The 27,213-nt window shown below is 39.2% G+C and overlaps 1 protein-coding gene across 1 annotated transcript; it reads left to right on the top strand.

Moving 5' to 3' along the window:
- The first annotated feature begins 2,976 nt into the window (after nucleotides 1-2,976).
- On the top strand, nucleotides 2,977-20,226 carry LOC118623354 (ubiquitin carboxyl-terminal hydrolase isozyme L5-like). Its single transcript, XM_036250848.1, is given in 5 exon segments — nucleotides 2,977-3,111; nucleotides 15,185-15,339; nucleotides 18,474-18,529; nucleotides 19,314-20,186; nucleotides 20,189-20,226. Coding segments are annotated over 5 exon segments (1,257 nt in total).
- The last annotated feature ends 6,987 nt before the right edge of the window (nucleotides 20,227-27,213 follow it).

The raw sequence follows: 27,213 nt of genomic DNA, 5'->3' as shown, positions 1-27,213 counted from the left end.
GCCCCCTCTGTGTAATCTCTGAAACAGTTGCTCCGCACGCTGCCTTCTGAGCCATTTCTTCCCAGCAGGTTTTCTCAGATTCTCTGAAAGGAATGGAACACAGTAATCTCTCAGCTCAAGGACTTTGATTTGAGGAGCACCTCCCAATGGATCTCTTAGCTTCTGAGGAATCAAACGTAGCACTTTATCAAAAAACGATTGTGACTCCACGGCCCTGTGTGCACGTGATCCGGCAGAGCCAAATTCCTTTGCTCCTTTGCACACAGCTTTTATTTGTTATGGTCAGGTGGAGATAACTGAGACAGGCTTAGGTAAGACCATGCAGAAGCTGGACCTTGCCCAGTCCCTATTTCAGCATTTTCCTTACATCCAGTGATGACCACTCTTCCCGAAGGTCAAGCCAAGTCCATGCTGACGGCGCTGAAGGATTGCACTGCTGTAAACACATTTCCAAGTGTCTGTCCTGCTTACATCTCTCTCTCTCTGAGGGCTGTTACCCTCCTTCTCCCTCAGGTGGGCCCCCACTATTCACACTTGTTCCCAAAATACCTGAGCTTCTGGTATCCATTGAATTAACCAAGATCGATTTCTAATTCAAGCTGGGCTAGATAATTCTCCCTCCCAGTGAGTTTAAGATGAGACCAAGACATGCTCATTTCTGTCTAGCTGGCTCTGTGAATGGAGAAGATGTCAAGAGCTGTAATGTAGTCATGTAGAGGGCTGGGAGGGAGTCGAACAGAGATGGGTGAGGGTGAGAGAGAGAGAGAGAGAGAAACTGAGGAGAGGGTGGACTGCTTAGTGCGGCCTTGTACAAATCCCTCTATGGATGTGTTTTGTTATTGCTCCTTTTCTATTGCAGTCATGCTGAGAACTGTGGAGACAGACAGGGTCCTTGAAGAGAAAAGGCTGTGGCTAGTACAACCTTGCTGAACTCCTCCATCTTTTTTGGGGGGGGAGGGGCTTGGAGTAACCCAAAATTTGACAGCTTCCACCTTAGAAAAAGCATATCTTGAGCAGAATATGTCTGTACCCCTTGCACAGAAAATTCAGCAAGAAAGCTGCACCATTTAGTTATCCTCCAAGCTCTGACCTCCTTACCCTGGAAAGCATGGAATCTGCCTCTTGGGTCTGCTCATGTTCCACTAAGGTATCTTTAACCCCACACTTGCCAGGGAAATTAATATTTTCTGAAAATGTGGCAGGATATCTGCAGTTTTCCCAGTCAAGAGAAGCCATGAACTTTTTTATTCCTGGGCTTTCCAGCTCCCTGCCTCATCCTATCTTTTATTTATTTTCAGGCACTTATTGCCCATGCTTTCTCTAGTTTTCCAACAGACCGAGACTGCAGTGATGTTACTTATTGTTTGTTTTTCAATGTGAACGGCTGTGTCAGAGCTACAGCCTCTGGAAGCCTATTACCAGGGACGGCTCAGAACAATGTATGTGCCCAGAGGCCACTTAGTACATGTGCCCGAGTCTTCTGTCAGGTGTGGCTTCAGGACCAGGATTCTTCAAGAGTGCAGGTCCTCATCTCACTGCTGCACTGTCTTCTTTTACCCTGTACTGGTCCTTGCTGCCCCCAAACTGCCATCTGTCCATTACTCAGAGCCCATGTTCAGCACTTCCTCTGGATACTTCAAATGGCTACCTTTGCCTAGCATCCAACCTCCTTCCAGCCCTTCTTTCTTCTTTTCTCCCCTCCCTTTTCTTTGATGCAAGGTGAGCAGGCAAACTGTCTATTCACAATTTGCCTCAAAGTTTCTGTCACTGGCCCCCCCAGATAGAAATTTCAAGAAAGGAAGAGTGAAAATTGTCTGCCCAGTGACATCTCTAGAGTGGAAGAGAGAACTTGACAATATGTCCAGGAGCACCAAACAGCTCGCCCGTGGCTTTTATCAGGTAGGAAATGAATACTGAGACAGGCAACATGGAGCAGGAGCCTAGGAGCGGATTATCATTTCTTTAAAACATAATTTTTCTTTATTGATTTTAGAGAGAGAGGAAGGGAGTGGGGGAGAGAGATAGAAACATTGATGAGAGAGAACATTGATTGGCCACCCCCTGCATGACCCCCACTGGGGATAGAGCCCACAACCTGGGCATGTGCCCTGACTGGGAATTGAACCAGTGGCCTTGTGGTGCATGGGTCAACGCTCAACCAGTGAGCTACACTGGCTGAGCAGGATTCTCATTTTTAATGATGCTGTGGATGTGCTGTGTATGAATATTTACAAATAATTTAGAAAAGCTAGGAATATGGGTGTAATTTATTAATACCAGAGAACAAACATTATAAATATTATGCTAATTTTATAATGTATGAGAATGACTTACCCTTTATAACTAATTACTACATGTACCATAGCTATTATGCACATCATTAGTAGATGTCAGATTAATTTTATTGTAAGTTTTATTTGATCACCATGTAAAAATCCCTTAGATGTGTGCTCAGTTTTCTCTTCTAGACTTGGCTTCTGCTCACAACTCTCAGTAATTAGGAAAAGCATGATTAGAGACTGAATTAGGACAGGGAACTCAACCTGCTCTTAATGAGACATATGAATGTAGCAACTATTATTTGTTGATTTAAAAATGTTTTTAGATTTGAAATTGCTCCTATAATGTATTTTCCCGAATTTCACTGAAAAGGTCACTCTTGACCTCTGTTTCATTCCTCAGTAGTCCTAGGGGACTGTTTAAATTAAATTAATTACGTTAATTCCTCAGGTATACTAGTCACATTTCAAGCCACATGTGGCTAGTGGCTACATACTAAACAGTGCACTTGTGGGACGATTCCATCACTGCAGGGAGTTTTGCTGGGCAGTGCTGCCAGAACCTTGTGGTGGTGAGAGTTAGGTTTATCCATCATGACCAAGTCAGCTTGCTCTGAATTTTCTGCATAGAGGTGGGGACCAGGGAACTTCAGGGCCTGAGCTTTGAGGGAGATGACTAAGGGGAGTAGATTCTGCCATGAGGAAGCTGCAACAGCACATCAGGGAGCTCAGGCAGGAAGTGGGGAGGAGCCCTCACAGGCATGTGGACCCTGTCACTGCTCACAAGAGCGAGTTGCGATTCTTTACTGTTGCCATGTTCAGTGGGATACAGGTAAGTCACATCCAAACCAACTCAAGTTATTAGTCTTACAGTATATGGAGTATTATTTAGTAAAAATTTACAGAGTAAATTAATGATATGACAGCTGATTTTTAAAATTATGTTAACAACTTTCATACATACAGAGCTTTACAGTTTATATACCTCTTTTTTTAAACTTATCTTTATTGTTGAATGTATTACAGATGTTCCTCCTTTTTCCCCTATTAACCCCCCCCTCCCTTCTCCCACACCACTCCTGCTGTTCCCCACACCATTGTCTGTGTCCATTGGTTATGCATATATGCATATACGTTCTTTGATTTATTTCTTCCCACCTCCCACCCCCTACCCCCTCACCCTCCTTCCCTTAGAGGTTTGTCAATCTAACAACCAATTTGTACTTCTTAATCCCTTCACCTTTTTCACCCATTATCCCATCCCACCTCCCATATGGCAACCACCAAAATGTTCTCTGTATCTGTGAGAATGTTTCTGTTCTGCTTGTTCATTTTGTTTGTGGATTCAGTTGTCAATAGATATGTATTTATTGCCATTTTATTATTCATGTTTTTGTTTTTGTTGTTGTTCTTCAAGAAGACCCTTCAACATTTCATATAATAATGGTTTGGTGGTGATGAATTCCTTTAGCTTTTTCTTGTCCATCGATTCTAAATGATAGCTTTGCAGGATAGAGTAATCTTGGTTGTAGGTTCTTGCTTTTCATCACTCTGAATATTTCTTGCCACTCCCTTCTGGCCTGCTAAGTTTCTTTTTGGGAAATCAGCTGACAGTCTTATGGGAACTCCCTTAAAGGTAACCAACTGCTTTTCTCTTGCTGTTTTTAAGATTCTCTCTGTCTTGAACCTTTTGCATTTTGATGATGATGTGTCTTGGTGTGCGCCTCTTGGGGTTCATCTTGTTTGGGACTCTCTGTGCTTCCTGGACTTGTATGTCTCTTTTCTTCAGCAAGTTAGGGAAGTTTTCTGCCATTATTATTTTAAATAGGTTTTCAATGTCTTGATCTCTGTCTTCTCCTTCGGGCACCCCCAAGATGCAAATGTTAGTATGCTTGAAGTTGTCCCAGAGGCTCCTTACACTATCCTCATTATTTTGGATTCCTTTTTCTTTTTGCTGTTCTGATTGGGTGTTTTTTGCTTCCTTATATTCCAAGTTGATGGTTTGCTTCTTGGCTTTACCTACTCTACTATTGAATCTGTATAAATTATTCTTTATTTCAGTTAGTGCCTCCTTCATTTCTGACTGGTCCTTTTTTATGCTCTTTAGGCCCTCACTAAGTTCATTGAAGTTCTCACTAAGTTCATTGAGCATCCTTATAAACAGTGTTTTGAACTCAGCATCTGTTAGATTGCTTATCTTTGTTTCATTTAGTTCTTTTCCTGGAGTTTTGTTCTGTTCTTTCATTTGGGACATATTTCTTTGTCTCCTCATTTGGCTGCCTCCCTGTGTTTGTTTCTATGTATTAGGTAGAGTTGCTTCTCCTGGGCTTCCTAAGGTGACCTATTATAGTAGGTGTCCTGTAGGGTCCAGTGGCACAGCCTCCCTGGCATCCCAGCTGGGCCTTCGAGGTGCACTCCCCATGTGGACTTTACACCCTTCTGTTGTAATTGAGTCTTGATTGCTGTTGGCACATCAATGAGAGGGTTTTACTCACGCTGATCAGCTGCAAGACTGGCTGTACCCACTGACCACTGGCTTCTGACTACCTTGGATGATCAGCTGTGTAGGGGCCCACCACACAGAGCAAGGTTTACTTCAGTAGGGTTCTTGTACCCACTGAGTTCACTCATTGAGTGTGTCACTTGTGGAGGTGGTTGGGTGTAGGTGCTTTGACATGGTCTGAAGCTGTCCACTGGGTGTGTTGGGTCTCAGGCCAGGTTAGCCACTGCCTGTGATCTGCAAATGGCTGTTGCTTGTGCTGGGCTTGGAGGTGCCTAAGCAAAGCCAAGTTGTGAACCAAAGCTGGCTGCTTCTAGTGCCAGGCCTGGGGCCACTTAATGAGACGTATGGGGCTCGCTGAGACCAAATGCTGCTTGTTTGAGACAATTTAGGAAAATCTGAAGCAGGATCCAAACAGGCCATTTCTATGGTAAAACCACTGGGAACAGCTTGGGTGGACCTGAAAGTGGGTGGGGCAGGGCCTCAGGGAATTACCAGGGCGAGGCAAATAGTGTGAGCCAGGTTGCTGGATTCCCAGATATGGTGGCTGTCTGCTGCCCCAGGGAAGGGCTCATCAAAGGAACGAAGGCCTCTGACAGCATAAGTCAGTTCTTCCCCGTTTGTCTCTGGTGCCTTTTGAGTTGCCTCCCCCACACTGGAGCTCAGAAGGAGCAAGTCCCAGTAAGTCCGTGGGTGGGCCCTTTAACAGGAGCTACCTGGGGCTTCAGCAGCCTCAGCCTCCCTCAGCCTCAGTTCCCGCCGGTTTTTCCAGCTAGAAGTTATGGGGACTTCTCTTCCTGGCACTGGAACCACAACCTGGTGTGGAATGGAGACAGCTTGCTCCTCAGGGAGGACCTTCCCAGCTGATGTGTCCCTCCTGATTTTCATCTGCCACACATGGGTGTGGGACCAGGCTGTCCGTGCCTCCATCACCTCCTACCAGTCTCAATGTGGCAGCTGCTTTAATTTCGTAGTTGTAGTCAGCTCAATTTCAGGCAGTTTTGAGTGATGGTTGTTCTGTAGTTTAGTTGTAACTTTGATGTGGTTGTGGGAGGATGTGATACCATGTTTACCTACGCTGCCATCTTGACCGGAAGTCCCTATATACCTCTTTAATGCATTCTTTTATTAGATCCTCACAATTATGTCCATGAGTAAGAAACCTATCATCCTTCCCTTGCTGGTTGAAAAAGTCAGGGCTTAGAGAGTTTAAGATATTTTCTCAGGGTCACCCAGCTAGAAAGTAACAGAGTTGTGACTCAAATTAGGATTTGAAATGACATGTTCTAACGCAATGCATGACCTTTTAGGTGTCTTTCCAGTAAGAGTATTTCTAGCAGCCAACTGATGATATGGTAGGATCCAGGGATGCCTCTGGCACTTAGAGTTTCTCAGGGACCAGTTGATTCAACTTTGATAGGTGTTTTACGTTGTTGGTGTGATGCATGGTTTATATTTCTCACGTTTTTCTGAATTGATGCGTCCAGACTTTCACAGGCCAACTGCCTGGCATCCTGCAGCAGTGGCTTTCCCACCAATCCCAGAGCAGCACGGAGGGGCCACAGGGGCTACCGATGGGGGCGGGCACCGTGGGAGGCCTTGTGTTTGGGCTCTGGGCTGTTCAGGGCTGATGTGCTTTCAACTATTTTTATATATGACATTCTACACAAAAAAATTTCACTTGAAAAAATGTTCTTTTGCTAACCATTAGAAAAATAAAAAATCACTGTTCTAAAAAATTTTTGTGGCAGCCTGCTTCCTGTGAGAAAAAAGTAGGACAAGCTGGACTCTACCCAGGTATCACTCAGGATTCACATTCACTGTGGAACAATACTTTCTGGGGAGACCCAGAAGATCAGGGTCTCCCTTGCCCTGTGGAGGGCCCTGTGCTGGGACCAGAGCTGCCCCGTAGCCCTATTCTGACATGTGGCTCTCATTCTCTTCTCAGGCAGGATTCCTCTGTGCTGCCTGAGCCCACAGAATCTGCCGAGTCCTCCCTCTATGACTGGACACTGGGTCCCAAGGGCTTGTTGGCCCCAGCCAGAAACAGCCTCCAGATTGCTTCAACTCTGAGGCCACCAAATTCTGGCCTCGTCTAGCCTGCCAGAGTGTTTTGCTCTCCTTGCTGGCAAAGCAAGAGACTGTGAAGAAGATCAGACAGTTTCTTGATGTCAACTCTTGGATTTCTTGTTCCTCCTTTGATGTAAACACACTAAAATTGATTGAGTAAGCCTGGAGTTTTACGTTATAAGGCTGCCCATACCTAACATTTATTGTGTAATTAATCTTAATGCTCTTAAATTTTCAGTGATAGACTTGAATTCACATGACACTGTTGCCAGGACAAAAAGGGAAAATGAGGGGTGTCACATGGGAACTGGAAAATAAGGTTAACTTATGACAATAAAACAAAAAAATCCACACACAGTGGATGAGCTCAGCCATCTTTAAGGTGAACACACCTTGGAATACTCAAGAAAATGGTGCCTAGAGGACAATACTGTGGTACAGTCTTAGGAAGATGAAGAAGCACAATTTTTGAAAGTATAACCCAAACCATTCCAGGAAATAGGAACAACTGATTCTATTCTACAGTAATAACAAGGTCAGGCCACTCACTTGACCAGTTGTCTGCTGCCCTGTTTGGGCATTAGTATTTTGTATGCTGTAATTATATGGTGTTGAGAGGGGGGAAACCCCACAGAAGGAGTTCAAGTCTCCAAAACTGTTCAAAGAATCTAGGATCTAGATAATAAATCTAGGGCATAGGAATATTTTGGAGAGGCAAAATTTCGGGTGGGGTAGTAAAAGCTTATCTGGCTCTCCTAGAGCCTAGGTGAATGTGTTTGACTTTTTGGATACAAGGTATAGAGGGCACTGTCATGGTTCATCTCAACCAATGGGATTTCTTGTTAGAGATGTGGGAAACGTGGTAGGTGGTCTATACTCAGGACATCTCACAGCTGGAGGCTTCCCAGTCCACTGGTCTTCCAGGTGCATTTAGTGCTTCTGGCTCTGCTTTTTACCTGCACTTGTTCTTCACTGCCAGACTAACTTGTCTCCACTTTTCTGTATTATTGCTTCTATGAAAACATTGTTATATCTTCAGGCTTTTACTCTCTCTCTCTCTATATATATATATAGAGAGAGAGATGGCAACTAATCTTTGTGTGTTATATTCAAAATCTCAAAGATTAGTTGCCATCTAATATAGGGCCAAATCCTAGACCTTTAGATGGTGGCTCCCTCTATAGGATCAAGTGAAACAAAGGATAAAAATCTACCTATAGTGGAAATTTTAAAAGGCAAGGCGTTGGAGACTTCTCTGGAGGGTGGTAAAATTGGCAGCAACTAGTAGAATCAGACCAGTACAGTGAATTATTCCCCACAACTTTGTTCTGATTCATATTCATCAAATAGCTTAAGGCTTATTAACTTAATCTCCCAGATGCTCTGATACTAAGGTATCCTGGCAAGTGGACATAGATACTTTAATCACTGGAAAAAATTGTCCTAAATATAAATGAATAACATTAATGACATTTTGCTTTATGTGATGGTTAATTTTATATGTCAACTTGTCTGGGTCTTGGTTCCCAGATATTTGGTCAAACATATTTCTGAATGTTTCTGTGAAGGTGTTTTTAGATGAGATTTACATTTAAATATGTTTTTATTGATTTTTTAGAGAGAGAGAGATAGAAACGTTGATAAGAGAGAAACATCAATCCAGCTACCTCCTGCACACCCCTTACTTGAGATTGAACCAAGAACCTGGGCATATGCCCTGACTGGGAATTAAACCAGTAACCTCTTGGTGCATGGGATGATGCTCAGCCAACTGAGCCACATTGGCTGGGCAAGATTTACATTTAATTTGGTGGATTTTGAGTGAAGCAGATTGCCCTCATAATGTGGGTGGGCCTCATCTGATCAGTTGAAGACCTTGATAGAACAAAAGACTGATCTTTCCTCAAGCAAGGAGTTTTGTTAGCACACAGATTTTGGACTTGAACTTCAACACTGGTTCTTCCCTGGGTCTCCAGCCTGACAGCCCACCCTGCCAATTGCCTTCATATTCACATGAACCAATTTCTTAATATCAATCTCTATTTGTATACATATCCTATGGGTTCTGTTTCCCTGAAGAACCTTGACCAGTACAGTTTATGTCAAGTCTCTTGTGAGTTTGTTTAGGATGGGTCAGTTCTCCTGAGTTTATTCTACTCAAAGGGATCTAAAACTTCACATTTCTCAAGTAGCTGTCATCTTCAGTGAACAGCTTTCATCTTTTTGCTCTCTAAATACATTGATCTCTTTCTGAGACATTCAGTGATTTATGTAGTGCTTATGGAAACTTCTTGAAATTCTTAGATTTAAGTTTCCATAGCTCTGTTAAGTGAGATTCACATTAATCTCTAAATAGGTCTTAAAGAACAGATAGACATTGTAGCTCAAGGTATTAGTTAAGGTCGAACCCAGAGGGTTATATTTTGGATATGTGTAGCAACAGAGCAGGTAGATAAGGGACAGGTGTCTCCTAAAGTTGTGGTTTTGTATTCCTTCCATTGTTGCTGTAACAAATTACCATGAAGTTAATGGCTTAGAACAATACAGATTTATTATCTTTCAGTTCTGAAGGTCAGATGTCTGAAATGGGTCTCATGGGTCTAAAATCAAGGTGTCAGCAGGGTTGCATTTCTTCTGGAGACTTGAGGGGAGAATTCCTTTTCTTGCCCTTTCCAACTTCTAGAGGCTACCCACAGTCCTTGGCTCTCAGCCCCCTCCGGCTAGAGATGTATCACTGTGAACTCTCCTTCCATGGTCACATCTCATCCTTCTACTCTGACTCTCCCGTCTTCCTCTTTCATTTATAAGAAGGATCCTTGTGATTACATTGGCCCATCCAGATAATCGAGAATAATCGCTCCATTATAAATCCTTAATTTAATCTCACCTGCAAGGTCCCTTTTGTCATTTAAAGCAACATATTTACTGCCCTGGTCGGTTTGGCTCAGCGGTTAGAGCGTCGGCCTGCGGTCCGGAGAGACCCGGGTTCGGTTCCCGCTAAGGGCACGTACTTCGGTTGCAGTTTGTCCCCGGCCCTGGTTGGTCGTGCGGGTGGCAGCCACTCGATGTGTCCCTTCACATCGACGTTTCTGTCTCTCTCTCCCTTCCTCTCTCTCCCTCCCACTCTATCTGAACAAAAAATGGAAAAATATCCTCGGGTGAGGATAAAAAAATAAATAAAAATAAAATAAAGTAACATATTTACAGGTTCTGGAGATTAGGATGTAAACTTTTGGGTAGAGGCAGTATTCTGTCTACCACAGCTACATACTTTTAATAAGGTTACATACTTTTAATAAGCATTTAGTGATTATAGTGTGGCAGATCTCTGAAAGTTGAAAATAAAAAAATAGAGTCATTGCCCTGGCCGGTTTGGCTCAGCGGTTAGAGCGGCGGCCTGCGGTCCCGAGAGACCCGGGTTCGGTTCCCGCTAAGGGCGCGTACCTCGGTTGCAGTTTGTCCCCGGCTCTGGTCAGTCATGTGGGTGGCAGCCACTCGATGTGTCCCTTCACGTCGATGTTTCTCTCTCTCTCTCTGTTCCTCTCTCCCCCTCCTACTCTACCTGAACAAAAAATGGAAAAAATGTCCTCGGGTGAGGATAAAAAAAAAAAAATATATAGAGTCATTAAAATCACAATTAAAAATCAGCATCTAATTTACAATAAAGGGGCACAAATCATCTGAGATTACTTGTAGGCAAACTAGCCTTCACTGTATCACTGGTAGAGTTAATTAAAATGAAAGAAAAGGGGGAATAAGATAGGTACATACTAGGAAAAGGGAGACTCAGATATTGGACTGTGACCATTTAAGTTTTTACGGTAAATATGCCCGCCAAGAGTAAATGATGCAGGGCTTTAGTCCTTGCTTTTCAAGTATGCTAGACCCCTTGGCAAGTCCATCCTGATGGTAAGACTGTACATCAGACTAAGGAATTTGGACAGTGAATCCTAAACTATATCTCAGAATAATATTATTTTATGATATATTGATAAGTGTTTTATATAGACGAGTCAAATTCATTCTAGAAAAACTGCCTATCTAAGCCCTTGGGGATTCATGATATACATCTGCAGACCAAAGGAAATAATGCACCTATAAAAGGCTTTTAATTCAGTTTAATCCAGCATTTCTCAAATTTATTTGATTACTGAACCTTTTGTTGTTGTAGGAAGATCTATTGAAATGTCTAACAGCACATAACACATTTTCAGAAATGATGCCTTAAAGATTTGATTCATCTACCTCCTGTTGTTTTGAGTCATGCTTACAAAAACCACCTTTTCATTTCCATGTGGTTGGACCACAAGAGAAAATAAATGTTTTGATCAGGCCAACGTGATATTTCTTGTGCGTGTGGCGTTATATTTCACATTGTAAATTAACACACCAGCCTTTTGATGTTTGCTCTTGTGTTATGTGCCTTTTAGTTAGTGTGAGTTGATCTGGTTGTTACCCAACTTCCATCTACTTTCAAGTGCCTGTCTACTCACCAATATCTCCAAAAGGAAGGGAAGCCAGAACTTTGTCTACTTCTAGAGCAATGGTGGAAAATAATGATGAATTCTGGCTGCTACAAATGCTGGTCCTGGTGGCCTGCTAATTATGAGAGTTATGTGGACTACTTGAGAGATGAATGGATTTTAAAGCTAAACATCAAAACAAAGACCTAAGATTATTGCATGCTTCTATGTCCTTAGTCAATCATTTCATTTTTTTTCTTTTTCTATCAACTAACTGATGAATAATAGCATCAATCTACTACACAAACTTACTATGAAGTATATTGATATTACTGATCATAAAAGGGTCTCCAAAGCTTAGAGAGGATACAGGGTTAAGGAGGGTCAAAAAAAGATCCAAAATAGCACGTACTAGTTTTATTTTAAAAACCAACCTGTAACACAAAGATCTTCTATAAGAGCAAGTTAATGTAGAACCATTGGGTTTTCCTCTTCTTGCACTCAGCTATAGCTAATTTGTGATTTGTGCTAAAATCCTCAACAACTCTGAAGAGAAAGTTCAAATAACAGTAATCAGGTATTGTACTGTGGGAGTCATGGAGAAAGAGGAAATGGTACAGAATCACTTATCCTTAAGAAAGTAATAAAATATAATGATTATCATAGAAATATTTAATAAACTTCCACAATTCATTAAACATGAATATATTCAGACAAACTAAATTCATGGTAAATAAACTTTGTAATAGCCTTGAAGGCTTCATTCTTGCCATCCTTCCTTCTTTGGGTCATCAATTTATGCTGAGAGTTCTTGCTAAAGTACTCTGCCTCCAGGTTCTACCTGTCAGAACCTGTCCATCTTCCAGTTGTCCTTAATTACCACCCCATGGTGTGAGATCCCAGATTTCTTCTCCCTGTGCTTCTTAGGACATGGCGTTTAACACATTTCCTTCTCACAGTCTATACAGGTATAGGCCCATTGTTCCTTGTTGTCTAATTCTTGCTAAGCTTCATCCTCATTCTCATAGATGAGAAAGAAGGGTTTTCCCTGCGCCTTTTTGGAGGTTTTGAAGGTAAGAGAGGAGGTTGGGCAGCAATTCTTCAGGCACAGTTCTCAGTAAGACCAGGACTTGCAGAAAACATTTGAAATGAGACAAGATTCAAGTGAGAGATCCACTCACCTCAAAGAGAAAGCACACTTCCCTAAGAAACATTTTATTTACATTTTCTGTCCTTTGTGCATATAAAGTTTAATTTTAACATTGCATTAAGATTTTTTTCATTTATCATTATTTTTGAGAGCATACAATGAAACATAAGAAAATCCACATGTAATTTTAATAGCCCGAAATTATAATGATCAAATGTTAACATCAAGTTTTTGCAAAATTGCAAAATCATATAAATAGTCAAATGACACTAAATCAATAGATGTTTGAGGTAAAAACTTTAAAAAGCTTTATTTTACTTAATAGAGTTTTTCTTACTGTGATCTAGATAGAGATTGAAGCTTAATTTTGGAAGATTTGGTTATTGTAGAGTTATAGTTTTGAAGATTAAACCGTTTAATCTCAGAAGTGACCATATATATGGTTTTAAGTTCTCACTCTTCTCCAAATGAGAGAAGAACTGTGGCATCAAAAGCAACATTTAATGTCAGCTCGAGAACATTTTCCAGAGGAAACTTCTTCCTAAATCTAAATTTCTAAAAGTCTTAACAACTCTCCCCTTCCCCTCACCAGGAATTAGCAGTAAACTTTTTGCCTTGGTTATGGTTATCAAATATTATTTAAATTCTTTCATCCTTATTTACAAGCTTTTGGGGAAACTCAGGATGTGGATGTGGCTTGATAGCTGTGTTTTTTCTTGTAGTTCTGAATATTGGATTGGAATACCATGGTCACATATTGCATTAATTTGAGTCTTCAGCAGAGCTTCATTTATTGACAGCTGTGCCATCCAATATGGTAGTCATCAGCCAAATGTGTCTATTGAGCACTTGGTGTGTGGCTGGTATGAACTGAGATGTGCCAGGGTGTAAATCATACTAAATTTCATAGACTTGGTGAAAATAAACTGCAATAATCTCATTAGTAATTAATGTTTGATTACATATTGAAATGGTAACATTTTTTACTATATTAGGTTAAATCCATTTATTGTTGGAATGAATTTTACTCTTTCAAACACTGTTTAAATATGTCTTCTAGAACACTTGAAATTCTATATGTGCTTCCATTTGTAGCTCACATTTATATTTCTTTCTCTCTCTTCTTTTTTTTTTTTGTTAATCCTCACCTGAGGATATTTTCCTATTGATTTTTAGATAGAGTGGAAGGGAGGGAAGAAGGCAGGGGGAGAGAGAGGGATAGAGAACATCCAAGTGAGACATACACATCGTTTGGTTGCCTCCTGCGTGACCCCAACTGGGGTGGGGGATCAAACCTGCAACCCAGGTACATGACCTCAACCGGGAATTGAACCCACAACCCTTCAGTCTATGGGCTGACCCTCTAACTGCTGAACCAAACCAGTGAGGACCTCATTTATATTTCTGTTTAGTAGTGGTGATCTAGAGATATCGTGCGATGAAACATTGCATGTTTCTATTTTCCAGATAAATTTAAACACTAAAATGTCCACAGTGCCAATTATTTTTGTGAAAGTCCTATTAAATGTACTGTGCTTCTGCATCTTCTTAATAACAGAAACCAACCCAATATAGCATTTTCTTGATAGGTCAATGTCATTTTTATGAAGCTCAATTTTTGTTTTTATTTAATTTTTAATTTTTTTCTTTATTGATTCCAAAGAGAGAGGAAGGGAGAGGGAGAGAGATGGAAACACTGATGAGAGAGAACATCTACTGGCCACCTCCTGCACGCCCCTCACTGGGGATTTGGCCCACAATCTGGGCATGTGCCCTGACCAGGAATCGAATTGGCAACCTCTTGGCGCATGGGTTGATGCTCAACCACTGAGCCACACTGGCTGGGCTGAAGCTCAATTTTTAAAATATTGTGTTTTATTGATGTTCTCATGAGTTAGTGGAGCGTATAGGGCTATTGCTCTCATATAAAATGGGCCCTGGGTGGCGTGTGATTACAGTTGGGAATTGGCTATGTTTTCCCTAATGTTTTTAATTGCTTCTTAAGCATAAGTTTATGCCCTTTCCAATGCAACCTGTATGTCCTTTATAATTTAAGAAAACCTAACAGTTTTCTAGAGAAAGCAGACAAGCAGCTTATGAGGTCGGTAAGCTTTTTCAGAATTGTAGGTTTTAGACCCATGGCAGGCTCTGCTTCTCCTGTAAATAAAATCCATGGGATTCATTATAGCTGGTTTTCTTGCAAGGCAGACATCTTTTAGGTTTCTGGATTAGTGGTTATGAATGAGATATCAGTGGCTGCCAGAAGTCTTACTAACGATATATTACCTACAGTGTGTGGCATTTTTCAATGACATTAGAATTCATGTATACAATTATTGAAAAACACCACATTAAAATATATAAGAAATTAATGGGCAATAGCTAAAATTATTCTGTTGACTTCTTTTTTTTAAGACAATGCTGTGGGTCCAAGTCACAACTGCTATGTTCACTATGGCTCAGCCAATGTGGAATGAACTATGTACATGTGAAATGTGGACCTGGGTTAGGAGCTATAGCCTTTTGTTGTTTAGCTCTTCCCCTGATGGTTTTCTTTCCTTTCCTTACAGGTGCAGCTAGGGCTAGCTTGTACACTGCTGCTGTTTCCCAGCAGTCCAAAGCTCTGTTGCATTGCTTGATGCTGTGCTTTGATGTGTTCTTATAGCATTTATTCTGTTCTCCTTGTTTGTGATTTTTCGACATCAGCTTTCTTATACAATAGCTCCTTGAGTGTCCTGCTGTCTTCCATTCTCAGCATACACACATTCCAGGGGAAGATCAGTGTGAGGACTATTTCAATGCCAACACTGACAATATTCCTTATGATGCTGGTGAGAAATCTGATTTTAAAGATAACTTTCTTAGATCTGGGAGGTGGTATTATTTTATAACACATACACATCTGTTATGATCCATATAACATTGCATTATGCAAATCTGTTTATTGGTAAGTTCTATCATTTGAGTGAGGGATTCTAGGATGCCCTGTGCTGCCCCTGTAATGTTGTAGGTGTTCTGTGGTAGATAACTGACTGAACTGATGGAACTCCTTAAACAGCTCATGTGTTGTGTGTAAAAGATTCAGGGCTTCCAGAAAAACAAAGGTTTAGAATGTATTTTTGCTTATGAACCCTCATTTTTGTAATGCTTGAATAAGAAAGTAATGCTGAATTATCTCAAAACTTGGTTGTCAGGCTCATGAAAAACATAATGGCATTTTTCATGTACTTCTCTACTTTTTTGTCAATGACTCTCAGGAGTAAAATGGCTCTTTTAAGTGTGCATCAGCTTACTGCTCTCTCTTGACTCTGTACATTATTTCATGATAAATCCATGCCAATTGCTTCATAATCTCTCTATGGCACTTATGATGCTATAACTTAGACATGTTCCTTCAGCCTGGATCCACTGAGAAGGTTGTACAAAGCAGAGTATGGTATTACTTTGTTTTATTAGTAATGTAGAAAGTTGGACAGAACACCATCCCTTATTAGGTGACTGTATAAGTCAGCATTTCTGCATAACAAACAATGCCAAAAACCTCAGTTGCTTATTATAATATTTACTTTTTTATTCATGTGTCTGTAGGACAGGTGGGTTTCAGCTGGGGTTTGGCTCAACTTGACTAAGCTAAGCTGGGGTTGGCTCTAGGTTCAAGATTGGATATAGATCTACTTTATTCTTCTTTATTTTAGGACCAGTGATTATCTGAGTTATGCTCTTCTGACGATAGATCACAGGAGTGCAAAAACCAAGCCAAATCATGAGAATACACTTAAAACCCTGATAATGTATCACTGGATGAAGGTGTATGGCTAAGCCCAGCATCAATGAGGTAAAGAAATATACCCCTGCTACTTTAGGGAGAGTTGCTATAAAGTCACAGGATACAGATAGTTTCAGTTATTGTAGTGTGAAGTCAGTGAATCCTCTCTGCAAAATTGAATCAAATATGAAACTGGACAACATTATTAATAACAACCATTTCAGGGTTATGGAAATTGACTGAAGGCAAATAATTAAGAAGTATTTATTCTTGAAACAATGGCAAGACTTTTTGGTAAGAACTGTGGGAATATGCAGCTTTTTGCTTGGAGCTGCTTCCATGCCTCCTCTGGCCCAGGCTGGCTGGTGGTCTGTATGTTTGCCAGGGAAACACTGACCATGAGAACCAGCAGGGTTGCTTCCGGAGTGGGCAGACTCAACGTGGGGGTAGAGACAAAAACCCATGGCATTGTCATCTAAAAGTGGCAAACTTAGTAGGAAACAAGTGAGAAAAACCTACAGCTTTGTTGGCCTGATTCTATTTAGGTGAAGTAGCAGACTACTTAGTAACTTGAAGGGGAGAGCTTGGAAACAAGGGAGACATAGAAGTATGCAGTAAACCTTCCATACATGCCTAGCTGTCTAGGAGTATGAACTGTACACATACCCAGAAGAGACCAAAAGGAATCTAACAGAAAGTAATAGACAAGTCATAGTTGAGAACCAGCTGAGCTTTAAGTGCATTTCCCAATCTACAGACATTTCTATTGGCAGAGGGTGGAAGTGCTTTGGACTTGGTAAAAATGCTATTAAACCTCTGCATGCATCATTAGCTGACCACTAAGGTTTTAGTGACACAGGGGTGAGCCCTAATAAAGCAAGCTGGAAATTAATTTTAAAATACACAATTTTAAAACCCAAGTAGAAACATTAGGAGCTGCACACAATGTTTTCTTTTCCCCCTCTTAATTTCTTTAAAAACAAAGACTACTTGAAACCACATTTATAATGCTAGTTTTTTTTTGGGGGGGGGTGTTGCTGCATTTATAGGTGTATATGTATGACAATACTAGCCTAAAATAAAAGGGAAGAATGAAAATAGAGCAAGTTGCTGTATTCTGTATCATTCTTATTCTTATTATTCTGAAGCAGATTGTGATAAACAGAAGATGTATATTGTAATCCTTAGATAAACTATTAAGAAAATAATTTACAAAATGTAGCTAAACTATTAATAGGAAAGAGCAAGATCCAACTATCTGCTGTCTATAAGAGACACACGTCCTATTCAAAGACACAGGTAGTTTGAAAGTAAAAGGTTGGAAAAGCAAGCAGTAACCATTAGGGACTGGTGGTGGCTTTATTAACATACAAAAACAGACTTTAATACAAGAAATAAAAGAAGTATTTCATAATGATAAAATTTTCAATGTATCAGGAAGAAATAGCAACTATAAATATATAAGTATCTAATACCAGAGACTCTAATACACACAGCAAAGATAGAATTAAAGGATAAATAGACAATTCAATATTATAGTGGTTGAAAATTTCAATATTCCTTTCTCAGTAATTGATAGAAGAATATTAGTAAGGATAATCTAGGCATGAATAACACTTGAATAAACAACCACCTTGACATAACACAAACTCTTCATCCATCAACTGCAGAAGATACATTCTTTTCAGGTGTACATGGAACTCTGCATGATAAACCATATTACTGTAAGGGCATACAATGAGTCTTAAAGTACGTCTTCTGACTATAAAAAATTAAATAAATTAACAACAGCATATAATTAGGGACTTCCCAAATATTTTGAATTTCACAGTATATTTTTGGAAAAACAATGAGTCAAAGGTGAAATCACAAGGTACATTAGATAATATTCTGAATTGAATGAAAATGAAACCCTAACATAGGAAAATTTATGAAGTATAGCTAAAGCAGTGCTTAGAGGGGAACTTATTTAAGTACTTATATTAGAAAGGAAAAGGATCTAAAACCAGTAATGTAAGCTTCCACTTGAAGAAGCTAGATAAAGAAGAGAATATCAAACCTCAAGTAAGTAGATAAAAGAAAATAATAAACACCAAATATGAAATAAGGGAAAGAAAAACAGTAGAGAAAAATCCATGAAAATAAAAAATTGGTTCACTTAAATGATCAACAAAATCAATAAACATTTAGCTAACTAGACTAACAAAGGGGGGGGGGGGAAAGAGAAAAGGCAAATCAAAATCAGGAATAAAAGGGAAAACATTACCACAGATCCTCCAGAAATTAAAAGGATTATAAGGGAAAAGCACGAACCATTTTATTGGGCAACTTAGATGAAATGGTTAATATCTTGGAAAGATAAAATTACAAAACTGTCTCAAGAGAAAAATAGAAACCTGAATAGACCTAAAATGCCTAAAGAGATTGAATTAGTAATTAAAAATTTGCCTACCAAGAAAAGCACAGGCCCAGAAGACCTCACTAGTAAATTTTATTATACATCTAGGGAAGATACAATATCAAACTAAACAAATGTTTTCCGGAAAGAGAGAACAAAACAGTTCCCAGCTTGTTCTATGAGGCCAGGATTATTGTGAAAACCAAGTCAGACAAGATATCACAAGAAAACTACAGAGCAATTATTTGTAATCAACGTAAATACAAACATTTACACAAATTATTAGCAGATTAGCAAGATATACAAAGGCTTATATACCATGACCAAGTAGGATTTATCTCTGGAATGCAAAATGATTTTACATCTAAAAATCAATAAATAAAATGCACCATATTAGTAGAATGAAGGAAAAAGCCACATAATTTTCTCAATAGACACAGATAAAGCTTTTGACAAAATCGAATAGCCATTTACAATAAAAACTATCAACAATTTAAGAGGAGAACGAAACTTCCTTGACCTGATAAAGGGCATGTTGAAAAATCTACAGCTAAGGAGCAGGAGGCGCAGGAAGAAGGCGGGCCCTTAGGGCGCTGGGCTGCACGGGCACCCGTGGGAGCTGCCCAGGTTCGGAAGGCGCCCTAGGGGGCCCTGGGTCATAGAGCGAGCGAGAATGTCCCCACAGCAGTGCAAGGTGCCGAGGAGCCCAAGTAGAAGAAATATGGAGTTTAGAGCCTGAGAATTTTGAAAAATTAAAGCCTGTTCACGGGTTGATTTTCCTCTTCAAGTGGCAGCCAGGAGAAGAACCAACGGGCTCTGTGGTTCAGGACTCCAGACTTGTCATGATGTTTTTTGCCAAGCAGGTAATTAATAATGCTTGTACTACACAAGCCATAGTAAGTGTGCTGTTGAACTGTACTCATCTAGATGTCCATTCAGGAGAGACATTGTCAGAGTTTAAAGAATTTTCACAAAGCTTTGATGCAGCTAGGAAAGGTTTGGCACTGAGCAATTCGGACATGATCCGGCGAGTGCACAACAGCTTCGCCAGGCAGCAGATGTTTAAATCCGACGCGAAGACGTTGGCCAAAGAAGAAGACGCTTTCCACTTTGTCAGTTACGTTCCTGTTAACGGAAGGCTCTACGAGCTGGACGGATTATGAGAAGGACCGATTGACCTAGGTGCGTGCAATCAAGACGACTGGATCAGCGCCGTGAGGCCCGCCATCGAGAAAAGGATACAAAAGTACAGTGAAGGTGAAATTCGATTTAACTTAATAGCCATCATGTCCGACAGAAAAATGATATATGAACAGAAGATAGCAGAGTTACAGAGACAACTCGCTGAGGAGGAACCCATGGATACAGAACAGGGTAATATGTTAAGTGCTATTCAATCAGAGGTTGCCAAAAAACAGATGCTCATTGAAGAAGTACAGAAACTAAAAAGATATAAGATTGAAAATATCAGAAGGAAGCACAAGTACCTACCTTTCATTATGGAATTGTTAAAGACGTTAGCAGAACACCAGCAGTTAACACCACTAGTAGAAAAGGCAAAGGAAAACAGAATGCAAAGAAAGCACAAGAAACCAAATGAAGAAGATGCTTCAGCAGGTGCACACACGTCTGCCTCTGCATCTATTTTCATGGAAACCATTAAATATGAAGAACGCTGGGCAGCACCCCGACTGACTCAATGCACGCTTGGCAGTAGTCCCAGCCTGTCCTGTCTAATGCATGGATTCCTAGACACCACTGCCTGCACCGTCTGCATGTCCTGCCTCTGATGTAACAGTGGCGGGAAGAGTCTAGTGGCATGAAGAGTCTAGCCCAAATCCCATTCTTTGACCTTGGATCTGAGAACTTCTGTGATTCCCTGCATACAGAGTAATGTAACAAACCTAGAAAATGCACAAATGATATTCTCCACCGGTAATTGTTATAATTAATCCCTTGATCTTTTAGCTCAGTTAAATGCTTTAAATTTATAAATGTCAGATCTTGACTAAATTGGATCTCTTGTTCTTATTAATGGAAGAAAAACCAGTATTTCTGTCTTTGATATCTAAATATTTTGAAGATTTTAAACCTGAATTTTATCTTCTATGTCAATTATTTGGGAAAGTATGATTTTAATGCAGATTATTTGAAAAGGACCAAAGTACAGTTTCTAGTGATTTTCATTGCTGCCAGTAGAAAAAAGTAATAAACATCCTAATTTTATTTTTGCAAAAAAAGGAAAAGAAAAATCTACAGCTAGCATTATACTTTATTGTGAATAACTGATAGCTTTCCCACTGAGATTAGGAATAAGGCAAAAGAATGTTCGCTCTCATCACTTGTATTCAACATTTTACTGAATGTTCTAGCTGGTGTGATAAAGCAAGAGAAATATCTTTGTATGTAGAAAATCCTGAGATTGTATGTATATACATATGTATCCATGTATTAGGACTAATAAGTGAGTTTAGCAAGGCTGCAAGATACAAAATCAATACAAAAGGATCAATTTTATTTCTTTTTACTAGAAATGAGACATCTGAAAATAAATTTAAGAAAGAAATTTCATTCACCAAGGTATTAAACAAGGAAAAACTTCTTGGGAGTAGATATAACAAAAGAAGTGCAGAAGCTATACACTAAAATAGGAGAAAACAGCTGAAATTACAGAAAACCTAAATTTGTGAAGAGAGATATTTATAGATTATAAGACTCAATATCTATAGATTATTTGATTTAACATAATCCCTATTAAAATCCCATCAGGCTTTTTTCTTACAGAATTTGACAAGTGGATCCTAAAGTGTACATGGAAATTTAAAGAATTTAGATTATCAAAACAATTTTGAAAAAGAAAAATTAAGTTAAAGGATTTAAACTAGCTGACTTCAGCCTACTATAAAGCTATAGCTATCAGACAGTATGATATAAGGATAAACATATAGATCAATGTAATGGAATAGAGTTTAGAAATAATATCTAACATTTATAGTAAACTGATTTTTAAAAAGATGCAAGTGTGATTCAGTCAGGGAAAGAATACTCTTTAATAATTGGAAATTTGTATGCAAAAATTTTAAATAAACTCAGATCCTTACTTTACACTGTACACAAAATAATTAATTCAAAATGGACCAAAGACCTAAATGTAAAAGTAAAAACTATAAAATTTCTAGAAGAAAACATAAAAAAATCTTTGTGATCTTAGGATCAAAATTTATAAATCATGAACTTAATAATAAAAAGACAACCCAATTAAAAAGTATGTAGAAGATTTGAATATGTGTTTCATCAATGTCATGCCAGTGGCTAATAAGCACAAGAAAAGGTGAAAAAAATTGGGAAAGGTAAATAAAAACTACAATAAAATATTACAGACCCACTAGAATGGCTATTATCAAAAAGTCTGACTGTACTGAGTGTTAGCAAGGATGCGGACAAATTGAAATCCTTAGAGTACAATGCTCATGAGAATGTAAAATGTTACATCCATTTTGGAAAAGGTTTGGCAGTTTCTTGGCAAGTTATACATATACTTACCACACTACCCAGCATTTCCATTTCTCTGTATCTACTCAAGAGAAATGAAGATACACAAGTACTTGCATATGAACATTCATAGTAGCATTATTTTTAATAGCCAAAATTTGGAAACAATTCAAATGTTAAATCAACTAGGAAATGGATAATCAAAATGTTTATATATCCATATAATGGAATACTACTCAGCAATAAAATGACTACAACATGAATGAGTCTCAAAACCATTATATTTATGGGGGAAAAAGTCAAACTATATATTGTGTGATTCCATTTATATACTTTTTTTTTTTTTTTTTTTTTTAAAGGGAAAACTACAGAGCCAGGATTGCATGGGGCTGGGAATGGGAGAAGGGGTTGATTTCATACAGCATGGGGGAACTTTTTTTGCATGAGGAAACTTTTGGAATAAAGGGAAAGCTCTAAAACTGCACTGTGGTGACAGCTCCATTACTGCATAAATTTACCAAAAAGCACTGAATCATACACTTACAATGGGTGAATTTTATGGTATGTATATATTATAGTTCAATAAACCTGTTATAAAGTCATATGACAAAGAGTATAAAATGTATAACTATACAATAAGGAAGTAAAAAATTGGAACAATAATTCAGTCTATCAAAGTAACTAAATTTCAAATAAATAAAATATATTGGTGAATTCCTTGAGGCAGTCAAATTTTGAATTACCAGCTTTCACAACCCATATCTAATACTGGCTTCAACTAGATCTACCATTCACACCTCTGTGGTTTACCACTGCAATTAGCTTAGTGCATTTGGTAGATGCTTAATAAATACTTTTTGAATAACATGAAGTAAGGGTATCTTGAAACTCTATAATTTTTGGTATTTACTCTGCAGCAAAACCTACACTCTATTTTTCAGTAATATCTAAAGTTACATTGCAATTTTAAAATATTCTCTTAAATTTTATTTTATTTTTTTTCATCACCATTTATCCCCTCTATGCCCTCTTCGACCTCCACTTACCCTCTCCCTCCCGCAATCATCACACTGTTGTCCATGAATTCTCTCTCTCTCTTTTGCTTAATCCCCCTCTCCCATATTCTCTTAAATTTTATCTTTTAGTTTTGATGTTTGAGTATTCTTGCCAGGAAAAATACTTATGTAACTCAAGTTATCCTAGCTATGGACCACTAATCATGTAAGTATTTAGACACTTATGAAATCTGGCAGTCTCTTGCCCTCTATCAAGTCCCAACAGCCCAGGGGATATTTTACGGGTGCTCAAGCACAGTTTGTCTCCCTAATATCCTCACTGCCCTTGTGGACAGAGTATTTCCTTGCCTATGGCTATTCTTACTCTTCCAGGTATGGCGGATGGTGCTTCTTCTCCACTTTGAGCAAATGCCACAAATCTGTGTTATCAAACAACTGGGCCCGGCAGAGTGGCCACAAGGAAGGACTGTGTCCATCTTTGCTTTAAGACACTTTTGGTTCCACCACTGGGAGATGGTCCTATCAGTCCTGCATTGGTGTCTGCACCAAGCTCGCAGCTCCACAAAGCTCCCAGGGCCTTGCTGTGGAAATGGCAAAGATGCCTCTCTATCTTTAGAGTTGCATTGTGTTCGATGTGCCCTAAGGCAGGGCTGCTTGGGTCCCAAGGTGTTAGAGAGTTTTAGAGATTTTTAGTTTTACTCAGAACTTTCTCCTTCAGCTCCAGATCCGCACCAAGTAAGCAGTGTTTGGAAGAGATTTGCATAATCTCAACCATGCTGTTCTCAGAATCCTTATTCTCCTCTGATTTACCATGTCTGTATCCTTCATTGTCACTGCGTTCTTTAGGACCTTCTGAAATAGTCTTTCATCAGGCTACCTCCTCAATTTGACAAGCACATTCAGACATGCCTGAAATAGTGATGATGGCTCAGTAGTCATCATTACTGCATTTGAAACCTGACCGTTGTTATTAAGGAGGCTCTTGAATACAGCTTCCTGGACAATGGACTTTTGTTTTAAACTCTTGGACCCACTCTTTCTTTTTACCTTGTTAGAATTGTCTTTATTTAAATATCAGAAGTTTTAAATAAAAAATTATTTTATAAACTATTATTTACAATTTTGATAGTGGAAGAATTTCTTCTCTTTTTCTGGATTGTGTCTGCACAAGCAAGATGGGGAATAGAACATAAATTGGTGTCACAGTGTGAGGTTCTTTTGCACAATCATTGTGCCTCTAAGTCTGACCTTCAGAAACTGACCTATGGCATATGTGGAAACTCTGCCGTCACAGGCTGTTGTTATTTGCTTCCCCAAGTCTGTTACCCTTTGTTCCTTAGTAACCTACTCCTTGCAGTGGGCTCATGTGAGAACTTTATTTCCCAGCCTCCCTTGCACATCAATGTCCAATAAGATACAAGTGGAAGACTTTAGGAAGCTCCTTAAAAGTGAGGGGATGAGCATTCTTTTTTTCTCTTCCTTTTTCATGAGGATGGAATTAATCAGCTCTATTAGAACTGTGACTAAGCCTTAAGAACGGAAGCCATGCATGAGGAGGGTTGAGAAGAAAGATAAAATGAGTGTGGGCCTCTAGACTTTGAGGGGTCACCACGGTGGCTCTGGTCTGTGCCCATACTCTTTCTTTTAGGTTTAAGAAAGAAACAAAGTTCTATATTGTTTAAGACACTTTTTGTTTTATTTCTTGAATACATAGCCAAGTGTTATTTCTAAAAAATACATTTGATAAGCACAAGAAGAAGATGAAATATTCCTGATAGCAGAAGAATAAAGCACCTGATTGTTTTCTATTGATGCAGGAATGGTTCCCATTATGACACAACATTTCAAAAGAGCAGCTGTTACAGCATCCAGTTTATCTGAAGCATTTCAAATATTAGTTAAAAATAAATGTTTATGTTTATGAATCACAGAGTCATAAATGGCTTTGAAATGAAGCTGGGCTAAATACCAAACCTCTCAGTTTGAAGTCAGAGAGCACAGTTCTGTTTCCCATGCTGTGTATCCTGGGGCCTTTGTGAAGAACAAGGCTAAATAAACTGCAATTCTGATCCACAAATGGATCTCATATTGCCATATATCAATTGTCTTAATTCTTCTGCCCCTAAGGGATGGCTACTCATTTGTTAAAAAGTAATCCATATAATAAGAAATACAAACAGTGATATGACAGAAGGTATCCTTTGCACCATCTATTCTGTTCTTAGATCTTAACTAAGATTTTTTTCAGCTGTATTAAGGTATAATTGACAAAATTGTAATATATTTAAAGTCTAAAACATGATGATTTGATAAACATATGCACTGTGAAAGGATTCCCCACATTGAGTTAATTAAAATGCATCCATCACCTAACATGTTTACCTTTAAATTCTACTCTTAGCAAATTTCAATTACATAATAAAGTGTTATCAATTATGGGCACCATGTTATACATTAGTTTTTCAGACCTTATTAAAAAAATTTTTTGTGCCTACCACAGTGCCTACTATATTTTAGTCTTTTTATTTATTTAAAAATTATGATGATGATAATATGTTAACTAGATTATTAATCCCCAGAAGATAGGAGCTATGTCTTAAGTTTATAGCCCGAGCCATTGGCCTACAACAGTCATAATCATAATATGTCAAAGACAGATAAAAATACAATTAAATTTAGGCCCTCATACTAATGTCACAGGACACCTGGGATTCAGATATTGTAGGGATTGGAGTAAAATACATCCAGTTGTTTGGGTTTAGGTGCTCTGGCATCTGAAACTGGTGCCCTCTGCCCAGGTCTCTTTTGCATCCACAAATATGAGTGGAGGATTCTCTTAGGAGATTGGCTGCCCCCTTCATTCTAGCTAAGATTCAAGTATATAAAATCATAGCTGTTGTATGGAGCTGGCTCTGAAGCTCATCGCAGGTAGAAAATGGACCCCTGAAGAATACACTTTTCACAGTGTAGAGGTGGGTCTGCAAAGGGAACTGGGTCCAAAATCTAGATGTAGGCTGTGAGAAGGGAGCAATGGTTCTGGGTAGAGTATGGACTGGCATAAAATTCATCCTTGCCCAGTGTATTAGTTTTCTAGGGCTTTCATAACAAATTACTACAAATTTGGTGGCTTGAAACAGCAGAAATTTATTTTTTTCTAGGTCTGGAAGCCAAGATTCTGAAATAAAGGTGTTGGCAAGCCCCGCTCCTTCCACAGCCTCTATAGGCGATTCCTCCCTCGCCTTCCCCAGCAGCTGCTGGCAGTGTCAGTCTGATCTCCACCTGTCTTAATATCGTCTTCATTCCTGTGTCTCTGCTTCTGTTTCTCCTCTGTCCTCTTACAACAACTGGTTGTTGGATCTAAGGCCCACCTTATCCAGGATGATCTTATCTGAAGATCCTTAACCTAAGTACACCAGCAAAGACCTTTTTCCAAGTAACATCACATATACAGACTCTGGGTGGTTTATCTGGGGTGTTTATCTAGTTCAGCAGTTCTCTATGGGTCGCGACCCCTTTGGTGGTCGAATGACCCTTTCACAGGGGTTGCCTAAGACATAACAGTAGCAAAATTACAGTTATGAAGTAGTAACAAAAATAATTTTATGGTTGGGGGGTCACCACAACATGAGGAACTGTATTTAAGGGTGACGGCATTAGGAAGATTGAGAACCACTGATCTAGTTCAACTGACTAGAGTTCACCCACTGGCTCCCCCAAATTCATGTCCATCCCATGTGTGAAATACACTTACTCTATTACAGCATCCCCCAAAGTCTTAAATCACCACAGCGTCAATTCTTAGTCCAAAAATCTCAGGTAAATATCATCAGCTCAAAAGCCCCAGGTCTCATCATTTAAATCAGGTGTGGGTGAGATTCTGGTATCATCTATCCTGGGGCAGAATTTCTCTTTATCGTTGAACCTGTGAACCTAGAAAACAAATTATTTGCTTCTAAAATATAATGGTGGGATAGGTATAATATAGACATCTATATTACAAAAGGGAGATATTGAAAGAAATAAAGGGGTCACCAGAACCTAGAAAATCTGAAATCTGGCAAGGCCAATTTTATTATGTT

Source organism: Molossus molossus, unplaced genomic scaffold, assembly GCF_014108415.1.
Source record: "Molossus molossus isolate mMolMol1 unplaced genomic scaffold, mMolMol1.p scaffold_m16_p_10, whole genome shotgun sequence".
In the NCBI taxonomy this organism is placed as follows: Eukaryota; Metazoa; Chordata; class Mammalia; order Chiroptera; family Molossidae; genus Molossus; species Molossus molossus.
Note: the sequence above shows the minus strand (reverse complement) of the source record. Positions and strands in the feature narration are given on the sequence as shown.